This window comes from Salmo trutta, chromosome 18 (assembly GCF_901001165.1).
Source record: "Salmo trutta chromosome 18, fSalTru1.1, whole genome shotgun sequence".
Taxonomy (NCBI): Eukaryota; Metazoa; Chordata; class Actinopteri; order Salmoniformes; family Salmonidae; genus Salmo; species Salmo trutta.
The window spans coordinates 38,851,934-38,868,024 of record NC_042974.1 but is presented as its reverse complement, the minus strand read 5'-3'; the positions used below and the strand labels follow the sequence as shown (position 1 = coordinate 38,868,024).

Below are 16,091 nucleotides of genomic sequence, written 5' to 3'. Positions count from 1 at the left end.
CTATTACGCATTCCTGTGTCTGTCTCCCAATCCTTCATGCCAACGTGACAGACCCCTTGACTTTTTCCACATTTTGGAGTTAAGTGTCTGAATACTTATTTAATTCTGATATTTCATTTTTTCATTTTGAATAAATTAGCAAAACTGTGTAAACTTTTATACATTTCTTGCTAATTAATAAAAAAATAAAACAGAAATATTACGTTTACACAAGTATTCAGACCATTTACTCAGTACTTTGTTGAAGCACCTTTGGCAACGATTACAGCCTTGATGCATCTTGGGTATGATGCTACAAGCTTGGCACGCCTGTATTTGCTGAGTTTCTCCCATTCTTCTCTGCAGATCATCTCAAGCTCTGTCAGGTTGGATGGGGAGCGTTGCTGCACAGAGTTGTTCAATCAGGTTTGAGTCCGGGCTCTGGCTGGGCCACTCAAGGGCATTCAGAGACTTGTCCCGGGTCGTTGTCCTGTTGGAACGTGAACCTTCGCCCCCAGTCTGAGGTCCTGAGCACTCTCTCTCTGTACTTTGCTCCGTTTGTCTTTGCCTCCATCCTGACTAGTCTCCCAGTCCCTGCCGCTGAAAAACATCCCCACAGAATGATTCTGCCACCACCATGCTTAACCGTAGGGACGGTGCCAGGTTTCCTTCAGACGTGACGCTTGGCATTCAGGCCAAAAAGTTCAATATTGGTTTCATCAGACCAGAGAATCTTGTTTCTGATGGTCTGAGAGTCTTTAGGTGCCTTTTGGCAAATTCCAAGCTGACTGTCATGTGCCTTTTACTGAGGAGTGGCTTCCATCTGGCCACTTTACCATAAAGGCCTGATTGGTGGAGTGCTGCAGAGATGGTTTTCCTTCTGGAAGATTCTTCCATCTTCACAGAGGAACTTTAAAGCTCTGTCAGAGTGACCATCGGTTTCTTGGTCACCTCCCTGACCAAGGCCTTTCTCCCCCGATTGCTCAGTTTGGCCGGGTAGTCAGCTCTAGGACGAGTCTTGGTGTTTCCAAACTTCTTCCATTTAACGATGATGGTGGCCACTGTGTTCTTGGGGACTTTCAATGCTGCAGAAATGTTACCCTTCCCCAGATCTGTGCCTTGACACAATCCTGTCTCAGAGCTCCACGGACAATTCCTTCGACTTCATGGCTTGGTTTTTGCTCTGACATGCACTGTCAACTGTGGGACCTTATATAGACAGGTGTGTACCTTTCCAAATCATGTCCAATCAATTGAATTTACCACATGTGGACTCCAATCAAGTTGTAGATACATCTCTAGGATGATCAATGGAAACAGGATGCACCTGTGCTCAATTTTGAGTCTCATTTTGAGTCTCATAGTCTCTTATGTAAATAAGTATTTCTGTTTATAATGTTTTCGCTTTGTCATTATGGGGTATTGTGTGTAAATTTCTGTGGATTAAAAAAAAATGTCATCCATTTTAGAATAAAGCTGTATGGTAAGAAAATGTGGAAAAAGTCAAGGGGTCTGAATACTTTCCGAAGGCACTGTATATATATCCATTGATTCTTGAAGAATATAACTTAGAAATGCCTCATGAGCTTAGTTCAACTGTCACACTACATGCAAATATAAGCTTGTTTTTCTCCAATGTTTGTAAACATTGTAAATGTAGCCTAATAACATGGTTAAAACAATATTTTTGATATCATGGATGGTCAGTCCTTGCATTCATAGCTATGTCTATTAATCTGAGGGTGGTTACATATCTCCAGGCCCATCCCTCAGCTTTTTACCAAAATACAGGCGGGGTGGCGGTTTTGTTATTGTTTCATTTGTGGATTTGCCTTTTAAACAGCTGCATATTATCAAGATATCAAAGTGTCACCAACATAAAGGTCAACAATAGGCCTATTGCAAATGCAGCATATGGCATTCATATTTCACATGTAGATAGCACTTTTCAGTAGTGCTCAAAGCATGCCATTCCATGAGCGCAGTATTTATTTTTTAACTCAAATCAATGAGCCCAATCAGTCCTCCATGACAACAAAATCAAAAAGTTAATCCAAAAGTTACCCAAACTTTGGACAGGTAACTAGTAACTGTAACAGATTACATTTAGAAAGTAAGCTACCCAACCCTGTGTTTGGTATGGTTACATAAGACAGATGGTCACTTATGGGTGGTTGGTCAGGGTGGGTGGGCATATAACGCAAACGTCTAGCAACCCAGAGGTTGTGAGTTTGAATCTCATCAGGGACAATTTTAGCTAATTAGCAACTTTTCTATGACTTACAACTTTTTATCTACTTTGCAACTACTTAGCATGTTAGCAAACCCTTCCACTAACCCTTTAACCAAACTCCTAAACTTAACCTTAACCATAACCCCTAGCCTAGCTAACATTAGCCACCTAGCTAGACTTTGTAAAATACCATACGTTTAGCAAATTCGTAACATGGTACGTTTTGCAAATTAGTAAAATATTGCACGTCTTGTAAATTCATAACATATAATACAAATTGTCATTCGTAACATGTCATACGAACTTGGTGATGTACATCCACAAATTAATACATCCCATACGAAATGTAACATATCGTACTAAATGGAGTGTTCCGGATTTACGTACAGAATAATACGAGATGCTCTGAGACCATTTTGGCCTTCTAGTTAGCTACCCTTTGCCTGGTTAAGAAACACAAGCTGCTTTCCCGAAATTAAAAACAATAGCAGCATTGAGTTGTTTATAAAAAGTAGGCTGTCTTTGAATTTGTAGTCTCACTCAATCCTCCCACTGGGGTGGCAGGTAGCCTAGTGGTTTGAGCGTTGGGCCAGTAACCGAAAGGTTGCTGGATTGAATCCCCGAACTGACAAGGTAAAAATCTGTCGTTCTGCCCCTGAACAAGGCAGTTAACCCACTGTTCCCTGGTAGGCTGTCATTGTAAATAAGAATTTGTTCTTAACTGACTTGCCTAGTTAAATAAAGGTTACATTTTTAAAAATCCCACTGTCCCCACTGCATTTCATAGCCAGGATCTGTAGCCAAGTCTCCCTCTTTTCCTTAGTGAAAACGGCTTGATTCAAGCCATTACCTCTCAAAAGATAAGACCCATAATACTGGCGCTAAATTCCTTTCTTTCTATTGTGCATTGGCGGGCAGCATTTTACATTCATAAAGCATATCGCGGGCTGTTCTAAAACTAGGTTACTTGCAGATCGGACCGTTTAACATTTGTTTAGGCTACACCTTGTTCAGTCATGTTACCTCATTAAAAATCTGCCGCGTGTTCAGCAGGACACAACATTTTCAAAAGTTCAGATAGAAATATTCTATGTAGAACAAACATGCCTCTGACATGTTGAATAAAGAATAATGTCTGCTCTATTCATGGAATTTCTAACTGCAACGTTCGAGAACATTTTGCAACTAAACGTGGCCCTGGTAACATTACCAGTAGCCTATATGCAAAGTAACATTTGGTAAATCTCATCAGAGACAAGGGAAAGGAAAAGGGACAGGAAAAGAAAGGAAAAGGGACATCAAACTATTTATTGACAAAATTCCTCTTGCCACTACGCTACATCTGACTGGGTGAATAACTTCATTTTGAGTTAATGTGGACCTAGTGACTCAGACTTGAGCACTTGGACCAGGAATTGAGCACTGGGACTCGAACTTCAGCCATAGGGACTCGTGACTCGACCACTGGTGACTCGGTCTTGGACTCAGACTCGAGCACAGGGGACTTGGGACTTGATTCAGACTCGACTACATCACTGTGCGAAACCATCATTAGCTCCCATTCAAAGTCATTAGCCCTCGTTCGACTTTTGGACATCAATGTGGCTGCGACGTCTGTGGAACGTTGATAACAATGGCAATGATGCAACCGAGTAACAGAGGTGCAACCCATACAGTGGCTTGCGAAAGTATTCACCCTCTTGGCATTTTTCCTATTTTGTTGCCTTACAACCTGGAATTAAGAGATTTTTGGGGGGTTTGTATCATTTGATTTACACAACATGCCTACCACTTTGAAGATAAAATATTTTTTATCGTGAAACAAACAATAAATAAGACAATAAAAACTGAAAACTTGAGCGTGCATAACTATTCACCCCCCCCAAAGTCAATACTTTGTAGAGCCACTTTTTGCAGCAATTACAGCTGCAAGTCTTTTGGGGTATGTCTCTATAAGCTTGGCACATCTAGCTACTGGGATTTTTGCCCATTCTTCAAGGCAAAACTGTTCCAGCTCCTTCAAGTTGGATGGGTTCCGCTGGTGTACAGCAATCTTTAAGTCATACCACAGATTCTCAATTGGATTGATGTCTGGGCTTTGACTAAGCCATTCCAAGACATTTACATTTTTCCCCTTAAACCACTCAAGTGTTGCTTTAGCAGTATGCTTAGGGTCATTGTCCTGCTGGAAGGTGAACCTCCGTCCCAGTCTCAAATCTCTGGAAGACTGAAACAGGTTTCCCTCAAGAATTTCCCTATATTTAGCCCCATCCATCATTCCTTCAATTCTGACCAATTTCCCAGTCCCTGCCGATAAAAAACATCCCCACAGCGTGATGCTGCCACCACCATGCTTCACTGTGGAGATGGTATTCTCGAGGTGATGAGAGGTGTTGGGTTTGCGACAGACATAGCATTTTCCTTGATGACCAAAAAGCTACATTTTAGTCTCATCTGACCAGAGTACCTTCTTCCATATTTTTGGGGAGTCTCCCACATGCCTTTTGGTGAACACCAAACGTGTTTGCTTATTTTTTTCTTTTAGCAATGGCTTTTTTTTCTGGCCACTCTTCCGTAACACCCAGCTCTGTGGAGTGTACAGCTTAAAGTGGTCCCATGGACAGATACTCCGATCTCCGCTGTGGAGCTTTGCAGCTCCTTCAGGGTTATCTTTGGTCTCTTTGTTGCTTCTCTGATTAATGCCCTCCTTGCCTGGTCCATGAGTTTTGGTGGGCGGCCCTCTCTTGGCAGGTTTGTTGTGGTGCAATATTCTTTCCATTTTTTAATAATGGATTTAATGGTGCTCCGTGGGATGTTCAAAGTTTGGGATATTTTTTATAACCCAACCCTGATCTGTACTTCTCCATAACTTTGTCCCTGACCTGTTTGGAGAGCTCCTTGGTCTTCATGGTGCCGTTTGCTTGGTGGTGCCCCTTGCTTAGTGGTGTTGCAGACTCTGGGGCCTTTCAGATCAGGTGTATATATACTGAGATCATATGACAGATCATGTGACACTTAGATTGCACACAGGTGGACTTTATTTAACTAGATATGTGACTTCTGAAGGTAATTGGTTGCACCAGATCTTATTTAGGGGCTTCGTAGCAAAAGGGGTGAATACATATGCACGCACCACTTTTCCATTTAAATTTTTTTTTAAATGTAAACAAGTATTTTTTTCCATTTCACTTCACCAATTTTGACTATTTTTTTGTATGTTCATTACATGAAATTCAAATAAAAATCCAATTAAATATCAGGTTGTAATGCTTCGCCAAAACTTTGCGGCACCATCTCTTTCTCTCCCTCTCTGCATTTGTATGTGTGTGTTTGTTTTGTATGTGATTTGCAATATCTATGTAGGCTGAATTAGGAATTTATATGGCCAGATCATTCTTATATGTTGTTATATGTGTTTGTCATATGTATACTCAAGTCTATGTTTGTGCACATGTCAGTGACTTATGTTTACTATAGGTTAATGATGCAATACAAATGTGATGTGACTAAAATTAAAGGGCATTTAGATTACTAAAATGACCTACTTCTCCCTAAATATATTTTTTAAGAATTTATATTTTTCTTAATTTCATAATTCATAAACATTATTTTTTAAACGCAGAAATCCAGTTTCTATGTCAAACTTTTTTTTAAATATCTATTTCAGTCTTTGGCGTATATAAAGTGTAATATTAGGATGCAAACTCAAAATGTAATACATTCCAACTCTATATCTGACATGGTACAGGTGTCTTCTTTTTTTAAAGTCCATAACCATGTGTGTGAGGTGTATACTTTTGTTTCAAAGTAGATTTGTTTAAGACTACCAAGAAACACTCTGTGTTACCCTGATTTAGCCCACTGCAGTAAAAGTTGAATGATATTTGAGTCAAAATGACTAAGACTAGACTAAATCCTAAAACTGAACTGTTGTGATGTAATGTATTTTTGGATGCGTTTGCAGAGCTGGCTCGGGAAATGAACTTTTCTGTCGACGAGATCAACCACATCCGAGTGGAGAACCCCAACTCCTTGACAGCGCAGAGCTTCATGCTGCTAAAGAAATGGGTCAGCCGGGATGGTAAAAACGCAACGAGTGAGTGTCTTTCCTTCTCCCAAAAGTATTTCTACTCCCTATGGCTTTCTCTTCTATCACGTCTCACTCTATTAGACTGGTATGATTATGTACTACAGAGTACCTCGCTACTGTACTTTTCCATGTCCATAAAAAAGGCCTCACTACCTCTCTCATCCCTCTTGCCTTCTGAACTCCCTGTCTCTCCCTCTCTTCGTGTCTGTGAATATTTCATACTGAATGACATTGAAAGGACTCATGTAGAAGCAGAATGGCTTCTATGTTTGTTAAGATTCCTAATGTAGCTGTCATTCAGCTTAATATGAAGTCACATATGATGTTCATGCTCCTACTAAGGACATAATGTTTAGTACAGGAAAATATCATTTGGCCCAGTCTCATAGAAGAGAAGAATATGGCAACCCTTTTTTCACCTTCATACACTGCAGTGTGATTGTAAACTATTTACCTTGCAAGAGTTATGACAATGACAACATCTGGATTAAGGAACAGTGCATATTGTTCAGACAACTGTCATATTGTACAACAGTGTCTTGTCTTTGTTTGACTGACTTTCTATTGTCTGTTTTTCTTACAGCGGATGCCTTAACTGGAGTGCTGACCAAAGTCAATCGGATGGATATTGTGACTTTACTGGAGGGGCCGATATTTGACTATGGTAACATTTCAGGCACGAGAAGTTTTGCCGATGATAACGCTGTTTACCTGGATCAGGCTGATGGTAAAGTTTAGCTTCATCTAGCTGACCTCTTACCTCTCCTGCTACCTCTTTGGTTTTTGCCTTACAACTATAGCAAAAATAAGAACAAATTGCCTGGCTATACTATTGAATGCAATTTGCCTACGGAGACTACAGTACCCTATCTTAGATAGGCTGATGTCTGACCCTTCGTTTTCTGCTTTTATTTGTCACTTTCTGACACTCAAATGAGTGTGAGGAAATGTTGGCATGCAGAGTCCCATGGGTTCACTTTTAACTTAGTCAATTCAGGAAATGTATTTTAATTCACTTTCTGAGATAACTGGGTTACTATTAAATTGACAGCAACCAACCCTGATGATGAGAATAGCATGTTAAGCCCAACGATTTTCTAGAGAGGTCTTGATTGACATGACCTTTTATATTATTTAAGCCCTCTAAAAATCTAATTGCATTTGTGCTCCAAGGGTTTTGTAAGATGAATTGATGACAAACACTAAAACTATCCATAATGCTAACCAGTTTCATGCTGTAACACAATGCTTTTACCTGATCACCTTGTACCTTCAACAGGACACTACTGTATAAACCCCTTTGTTCCCTAATGCATGGAGTAGCCATAGACTCAACAGACAGTCTGTTGTACTTTGTTCATCTATAGCTCTAGATCTGTCTAGTTCTCTTGTCTACCTCCAGTTCCTCTGAGCCCTCCCCGGATAGAATGACAGAGCTTCATCCTCTGTGAAACCAGACTACCTTCTTCCTCTTACGCGCTCGTCCATCTCCACAGCCCAATCTCCAGGGCAGCTTATAACAGCTCCTAACGGTTTATTATTATTATTGTGCTGTCATCTCTGCACTTCCCCATTCCCTTCCCTGCCACCCAATCAAAATCATCTCTCTGTTCTCTCATTCATTATTGTCTTGTCTTGCTAATACATTTTTGTATTTTGTTAGATTTTTTTGTGTGTCTTTGTTTCTCTTCTATCGTCGTGTGTCCTCAGCAGTAGCACGCTTTGTTGTTCATGAGAGTGCCTCCATCTCTAACTCCAGTGCCTCCCTCGATTAAGAATCATTCCCTAAACCCTGATTCATTCTTGGTCTTGCAGACCTCCACACCTCTCTCCCTTACTATGCCCACACCGCTGATCCCCAAGTTATGAATCTTCTGTCTCACTCATGGACCTCATACCTGTACCCCCATCCCCACCACCCAATCCAGCTCCCTCTCCTCTTTCATGTCTCCTTCTCATCCCCCAGTCAACCCACACACCTGTCCTCTACTCCCATGCCCCAGCTCTCTCCCTCATCCCTTCCAAGTATCTCCCTCAATGCTCAGTTTTCGAGTCCTCAGGCTCAACCCACTGGGGACCCCAGTCAATCCACACCCCTCTCCTCTACTCCCATACCCCAGCTGACTCCTTCATCTCCTCCTCAGTCACCAAGTCTTAAACCCACAGGAGATGCAACAGTCCTCTCTTCTTCTCCCACCCCCAGCTGTCTCCCTATGCCAGTCCCACAGTCTTGAATCCTTGGAAGCCCCATTTCCCACTTTGTCCCACCCTGTCTCCCCCATTTCCTTTGCTGTCCTCACCCTAATATCACCTGCAGGGTCTCACTGCCCTAGTCATGGCCCTTCCTCCCCTCTCATCCGTTCCCTGCCCCCCTGTTCTGTGTGTCAATATCCCTGTGTGTCCCCCGTACCTTCTCCTTCTGCACCTCCCTCTTGGGTTCGCATCGACCCCTATACCCTAGAAATCTTCATCTAAGCCTCCTATCCTCATCTTTTCTGTGTGAGCATGACTAAACACCCACTCAACTGTTAACTAATAAAACCCACTCATCACACATATGGACATTTCTAGCATTCCTTACTTATTTCTGTTTTGCTTTCTTATCCCATCTCAATGGCTGCATATGAACCCATCCCTTTAAAGAACAAAACTATCTCGTCATAAAACTGTTAAAAGCTGTGACAGACATAAGTATTTATTGTTTTTGTCAGTGTAAATATAATTTGTTTTATACCATTTTTATGTTGGGTTTCTCTAAGGTAGTTCTCAAGTGAATCAAAAGTGCTGCATATTGTGCTGATGATTCATGACACCAGTGTCCCCTCTGAGGGTCACCATAATTAGTGGGTGTTTTGTTGCATACTCTATAGTCAGTCTCTGTTCCATTGTCCATGTCACTCAGTCCATGTGGAGTGTGGTTTATGTGGGATTCCTTGTGTCATGTGCTTCCATGTGAGTATATCATCTCCCAACAGATTATCACTGCATCCTAGCGGAGCTGCAGTCCCCAGCCCAACTGTACTCTGACCCTTCCTTCACAGAGCTCTACTCTGAACCCCCTACCCTCAGCATTGACCCCGAACCTACCCCTGTCCAGCTCAACCCAGACCGTCCTATCTTCATCGTCACCCAGACCGAGTCCTGGGCCGACCACATGGAGCCTAGTGTGGAGCCTGACTCCTCCACTAGGAGCCCTTCTAGACCCTATGAGCTGTCCCTGTCCATTCCCACCCTTGACTTAGATCCCACCGCTGCCACCAACACAGGAATGGTTGAAGGTCACCAGGTGCTGATAGTGGAAGAAGAGAAAAAGGAAGTGGACATAAGCCTCCAACAGATGTCATTCGCTTCCCCTGAACAGTGTGAAGTAGAAAAAGAGGTCAAAGAGCAAGTCTCCTTCTTATCATCTTTGTCCTCCACATCATCACCTTGGCAAGCACAGCAGGAGGACAGCAGACAGGCAGGGGCTGAGGACCTCGTGAAGGGAGATGGTGAGGAAGTGGTAGAGGCAGGTGAGATGGCAGAGGGGGATAAAGTGGTAGAAGAGGGGGGAAAGGAAAGAGAAAATGGGGCTGAGGTGGTGAAAGAGGGGGATAATAAGGTGGTGTTGGAGGGGGGTAAGGAGCCAGAGAATGGGGCTGAGGCGTTGGGGGAGCAGGGAGTGTCTGGTTCCACTGAGGAAAAGGATGGAGACGAAAATGAGATGACAGAAGACAAGTTAAAGTTGCTGTTGGAGGATATTCATTTGGAGGAAGGCTCAGAGGAAGGCGAGGAGATGACGGAGGCCAAGGTTCAGGAGATTCTCAGTCAGGTGCAGCAGGCAGAAAAAGACATGTGTTCACTTCCAGGTTGGCACAGTGAGACATTCAGCGTTAATGTGGAGCCGCTCACACCCGGCCGCAGTGTGAGCTCAGACCTGCTAGACCGCCAGGAAAATAGGTACACACAAAAAAAATATTCCATCACTGCTAAGGATTAAGGATAAATACACTTTCATGTAAATCTACAACTGGGATTCAATATCTTCGCCTCAGTCTTTTTGTCTTTTTCATAATCTGCCTTCATCACAAACTATTTAATCAGTAAATTTGATACCAACCCCATCCTATTCTCAATATTGATCTTTATCTTAGTTAATGTTCTCTGAATTGTAATCCTTAACCATTAATACGAGTTTCAATCTAAGTCTCAACCTTACTCTTTCTCCCAATTTCTCCCCACAGCCAGGAGAACTCCAGTGACTCCGTCACCTCTTCCTCTAGAGGGGAGCCAGGGAGGTCCAGGCACAATGGCGATCACACGGAGCTACCACCTTATGACGGGTCACTTCCTGTATCGCAGGACTCAGCCAACAGAAGAGCTGGACATGGGAAGGAAGAAGGCGTTCTTGTGTCTGAGAAGAAAGTCCAGGTAATTGCAATGACTATGCAAGATAATGTACTGTGAATGTTTTTGTATAATGTGTGTCTACTACAGCCTCATCGGGTACATCACTGTTGTTTCTTTTTCACAGTGACATGAACTGGATGTCCATTCTTTTAAATCAACTGGTTGACTGTAAATTTAACTTGACCCTTTTTTCCAGATGTGCCATTGTTTTATTGTTGTTGATGTCAGAAGAACCTTGGGATTGTGTGACGCTAACAAATTCTCTCTCGCCTGCTTTTTTTGTGTTTTCTACATCCCCTTCTCACTGTCTGTAATGTTGCTTTAACTGTACTCTTCAGCAGCGTTTTAGTGAGTCTGGCTCTGATGAGGAACAAACCGTCACCACCAGGGTGTTTCGGCGCCGGGTCATTCTTAAGGTACCCTGCTGAGACTGGGTGAAGGTTTGGTTTAGGTTTGGCTATAGATGGTTCATCAAGCTTTGCCTCTGGTGTGCAGTGGACTGGTGTGGCTCGCTTAACTGACAACTATCAGTGGGAGAAAAAGGAAACTTCTGAAATGTGTGTTTGAAGTATGTGTGTTTGTGTGTGTTTGTATGTGTGTGCGCAAGTGTGTAGTGTGTCCTGGCCAGGTAACCTGCTTTCATGTTTTCAATCAAGGAACATTTTGTGTCTCACTGTTGCCTCTGTGATGCCATTTTAAAGGGACATGCCACATTCATTTTGTTATCGTTTCAATCAACAACTCTTGGGGAATTTTAAAATATTCTGTCTCTAGAGGTTTGCTTGCAGTTTGATGGTGCTGTTGCTGAAGAGTGTGTTAGTGGTTTGCTGTTACACTGGCTGAAGTGAATATGGACCAGTTCTGATTGTAGTCCTAACCATGAGCACTTACAGGGAGAACAGGCGAAGAATATTCCGGGCGAATCAGTGACAGAAGAACAGTTTACCGATGAAGACGGTAACATCATCACTAGAAAAGTAACTATCTGCCTCTGGCCTCGTCCTAAAAATACACCTCTGAATTATCATACCCACCTTCTCAAAGCATCCTCGAAACTCTCATCCCAAAACATCCTAAACCCTATCCACTTGTGTTTGTGTGTGTATCCCAGCCATACCCTCTACATCTTCACCATGATCATTATCTCCTCCCCTTTTCCCAGGTCATCAGAAAGGTCATCAGGCGGGTGTCCATGCCTGACGACCAGGGCAGGGACAGGGGGAGGTGGGACCAAGGAGACCTCTGGCCTTGCCCTTTTTCACTGGAGGAGGAGCTAGAGGTTGGCATGATGACAAAATAGGCCGCATAGAGGGTTTCCCCAAGGGGGTTCTGGGGTTCTGAGCCTGAACAGAAAACGTGTGGGGACCTTAACTCAGGATGTGGTCGTGGGATTCGACGTTCGAGTTCTGCCGCTAATGTTACCAGTGTGTGTGTATCTGTGTCTGTGTCTCTGTTTCAGTGTCTGCCTGTCTGTGTGTGTATGTGTGTCTGTGTCTCTGTTTGAGTGTCTGCCTGTCTGTGTGTGTATGTGTGTCTGTGTCTCTGTTTGAGTGTCTGCTTGTCTGTGTGTGTATGTGTGTCTATGTCTGTTTTAGTGCCTGCCTGGCTGTGTGTGCATGTGTGTGTGTGTGTGTGTGTGTGTGTGTGTGTGTGTGTGTGTGTGTATGTGTGTCTGTGTCTGTTTGAGTGTCTGCCTGTCTCTGTGTGCGTGCATGAGAGCTCAATGACTAGGATGCTGAATATGTTCCAGCAATTGTTTGTGGCCCACATTGAATTGGAAAACTGATTGTTCATTACAGAACAATCTCGTTTGTTTGTAGTAATACAACTCCTCTGGGCTATTATTTTTTTCTCCAGGAATTTAAACACTCGCTATGCTTTTAGAATTTTGTGTGATTTCACTTCACGGTATCTTCCTTTCTGCGTATGTGTGTGATGCTAACATTTGCCTCTGTGGTCTGGTTTACTGCTTTCAGGTTGATGGTTTCAGGTTGCTAATATTAAATCATCTCACATGTTGCTTATCTCTGGTCTAGCTGCACTCGGGTTGCGGTTTTCAGGTTGCTGTGTTGGGTTACTGCTTGCCAGGATGCGTCTCAGGATGTGGGGTTTTGGAATTGGCCTCTTCTCACTCGTATGTGTGTGTGTGTATTTGTGTGTTGCAGCAAGCAGATGGAGCTAAAAGCAGGAGGAAGGAGGAGAGGTTGGGAGAAAAGAAGCTTCACTCGTAGGGCTAGCTGGGCTCCACCAGGTACTTTACCAAATAGAGTGCTTTACCCCACCACTTTTCTAATAAACTCATTCATTTCTATCCCCTGTCACTGTTCAGTGGTGTGCTCAATATTTTCTGTTCCATTCCATATACATGTTTAAACTTGGTGCAGCTCTGCTCCATTTCACTATACTGTACTTGTTCTCTTCTGCGCTGTTGTCCACTGTACTCTCCTGCCCTGATGATTCACGTATTTCATTCTACTCCAAACAGACCTTTGTTTCAAACCGAAAGCCTGACTCTTGTCTGTTTTGATTCTGGTTACATCAGCTGTGTGGTTGGGTGACTAGTCACAAAGGGAAAATGGATAATGCACAAAACAAACCTCAGCATATATTGTCACACAGACACTCTCTGTCTAACACTCTCTTTATCCACTAAATCCCCCCAAAGGCCTGCTCATAGACAGTACTATCGTGTGGGAATTGCATCAGAGGTCGCTATCTGATTGGTTACTGTTAATCCCTGAAAGGTGTTGTTAGCTATATGCATCAGTGAAATATTCAGTTTAAGCTAACCTGAGTAATAAAGAGTAGTGACACTCTCGTGATCTCTGGCTCCGCTGGTGGTTTCCATGACAACCAGGGTGACCATGACAACCCGTGGCCCAACAGACTTGTTGATGCTCTCTAGTGTCATCGAGGGAATGATTGCTCCAGTAAATGTGTGGGTAGCTAGCAAAATGGAACATAAAATTCAGATGCTATGATGTAGTGGTAAGACATCTATCAAGTAATCAAAATTAGTAATAACTAAGGGACTCAAATGCAACAGCTGCCTAAAATAATTATTTTTCTTATTTTTCAGGTGTGCAGGAATTATTCTCATCGGTTTCCACGGCAGAAAGTTACAAACGACTAGAAAACGAAAGGAAAATAGGAAATTTCAGCCAATACTTCCAACGCGTGGTTTTCAAGCGTGAAGAACTTGACCGTCTGATTTTAGCATGAGCATGAAAAACTCACTCCCTGTCAATTGAGGGATCTGGAAGGTTCTCACCATGGAATCAGAATTCTAATTGTACAGCTCTCACTTCCTGTGGTCTATGGACCAGAAGAATTATGCTTCCTGTTTGTGACTCGTAACGTGCCATTGGTGTCATGAGAGCTTTTGAGGATCATTGTGGTGAGACCGAAAAAGGACTCAATTACAGAAAAACCACAGGTGCAACTGAACATACACTTTCCTGTGACCAAAGATGGCACAAAAGCTCAATTCTAGTAGTAGGAGAAAGAAACTCAACAAAATGACACAAAAACAAGAGGAACACTTCTGATCCACCTCCAACACTCGCCTTATATTTCTTTCTTGGACCCATAAATGTCAGGTTGTAAATTGCTGGGGTTTTTGTTTTCCTTTTTAAACCTGAAAATAACAATACTTTTTTCTGTATAGAAATTACAATCTGTACAATTCTAAAATGATGAGTTACAAGATGATAATGCAGAGGAGAGAACTTTACAAGTGCTTTCAACATGATTATCAAAATGGTTCCACTTTTTTGGAAGATTTGAGTGAACTTCACACGTTGTTGTACAATTAATTATTATAGCAGGTATAACATTTGTATATGAAAAAAGATGGTTTGATTTTAACAGAGGAAATTTCCAGAAAATCTTCTGCGAATTTCAGTGATTCCCAAAATGGGGATGTATCTAATTCTGCAAAAGCAGTCTTTCAGAGTACTCTTATTTTCATGCATGCCTTTCACATTATTTTAAGTAAAATTTGTACAAGTTTGCAAACACTGTATTAAAATTAGAATTAAAACCCTTTATCTGTGTACAGATATAGCCCTAACATTTGTCACCAGTTTTATATTTGAAATGAGAAAAAATATAAAAACCATAAGTGTTTTTTTTTGGTCTCGGACGAGGAACAGTATGAAGAAAGTTTGTTCTATAGCTTCTTGAGGATTACCGTCTGTCTATGTACAACTGAAGGGCGGCTTCTGCAGGGTTTATCATAAATGCTATGAGAAAGGAGTAATCTGAATGTATATGCTAGAAGACTGGCTCGCTGTAAAATTATAAATGTATTGTGTGTATAGGCTATAAGGTGTAGAGGTCGCTGTACGCTGTAAGACTGTTTGTAATTATCTTTAGCAGTGCGTCAATTGGTTTTATAAAGGCTGCTGTGGTTTTAAAGAAGAGGGTTTGGGGTTTTTGTGAAGTATTTCCTTAAGTTTAATCTACTCACATAAAGACACACAAGACATTCTTTGATTGTAACTCTTAATAGCATATGTATGACAAAAACACTGGATGGTCAAAACGATTATTTAAGCATAAAATAAATTGTGTTGAACTCTGAAATTGTGTGATCTTTTTAGGCTTGAGAATCTGTATGCAGTGTCTAACTAGCATTGTTTTGATAGCTCATTGGTGATTACTTTGCATTAGATCTTCTCTTTGTATTGGTTAGACTAGAGGCCCATGTAGTTCAAGTGTGGTGTTATTCTGGTGTGAAGGCTCAGACTTAGTGTGATGATGATGTTTATGCTGTGGACATGACAAACATGTAAAGGACTTCATTTCTTTTGACAAGTGAAGCAATTTAGGGTATTGTATCATATATCCTATCTTACATGTCAATCAGGGGGTAGAGGGTAATTTGATATGATTGAACTATCAATTTTGTCAATTTTGTTTGATATGTGTTTTCAACTGAGCAGATTTTTCGATGTACAATTCTTACTAACAGAGTGAAGCCATTGAAATGTAACTATTCTAGCACTTTGGTTATTCAAAGTCTTCTTTTAGAGGCTATAGAAGCAATGACGCCACCACAATGTTTCAAGCGTCTTAAAAAATGTAATTTAAAACAAAATAAATAAAAAAGCATTGGTTTTGAAATATTTTGTTTCTGTTTTATCTTTGTGTTATCATCAAATCAAATCAAATATATTTATATAGCCCTTCTTACATTAGCTGATATCTCAAAGTGCTGCACAGAAACCCAGCCTAAAACCCCAAACAGCAAGCAATGCAGGTGTAGAAGCATGGTGGCTAGGAAAAACTTCCTAGAAAGGCCAAAACCTAGGAAGAAACCTAGAGAGGAACCAGGCAATGAGGGGTGGCCAGTCCTCTTCTGGCTGTGCCGGGTGGAGATTATAACAGAACATCGCC

At 41.8% G+C, this 16,091-nt stretch overlaps 1 protein-coding gene across 7 annotated transcripts in view; it reads left to right on the top strand.

Moving 5' to 3' along the window:
- The window catches only part of LOC115153282 (ankyrin-3), a 149,812-nt gene extending 133,994 nt beyond the window's left edge, over positions 1-15,818 (top strand). The window contains exons 43-51 of one of the 7 annotated variants that reach the window (XM_029698565.1): positions 6,177-6,308; positions 6,886-6,966; positions 10,151-10,241; positions 10,526-10,712; positions 11,030-11,107; positions 11,585-11,668; positions 11,854-11,970; positions 12,857-12,942; positions 13,771-15,818. In XM_029698565.1, the coding sequence (XP_029554425.1) occupies positions 6,177-6,308; positions 6,886-6,966; positions 10,151-10,241; positions 10,526-10,712; positions 11,030-11,107; positions 11,585-11,668; positions 11,854-11,970; positions 12,857-12,922 (836 nt within the window). In that variant the 3' untranslated portion in view covers positions 12,923-12,942; positions 13,771-15,818. Of the gene's footprint in view, positions 1-6,176; positions 6,309-6,885; positions 7,030-9,277; positions 10,242-10,525; positions 10,713-11,029; positions 11,108-11,584; positions 11,669-11,853; positions 11,971-12,856; positions 12,943-13,770 lie in introns of all 7 variants that reach the window. The other 6 variants (XM_029698562.1, XM_029698564.1, XM_029698559.1 and 3 more) reach the window with 6 other exon arrangements.
- The last annotated feature ends 273 nt before the right edge of the window (positions 15,819-16,091 follow it).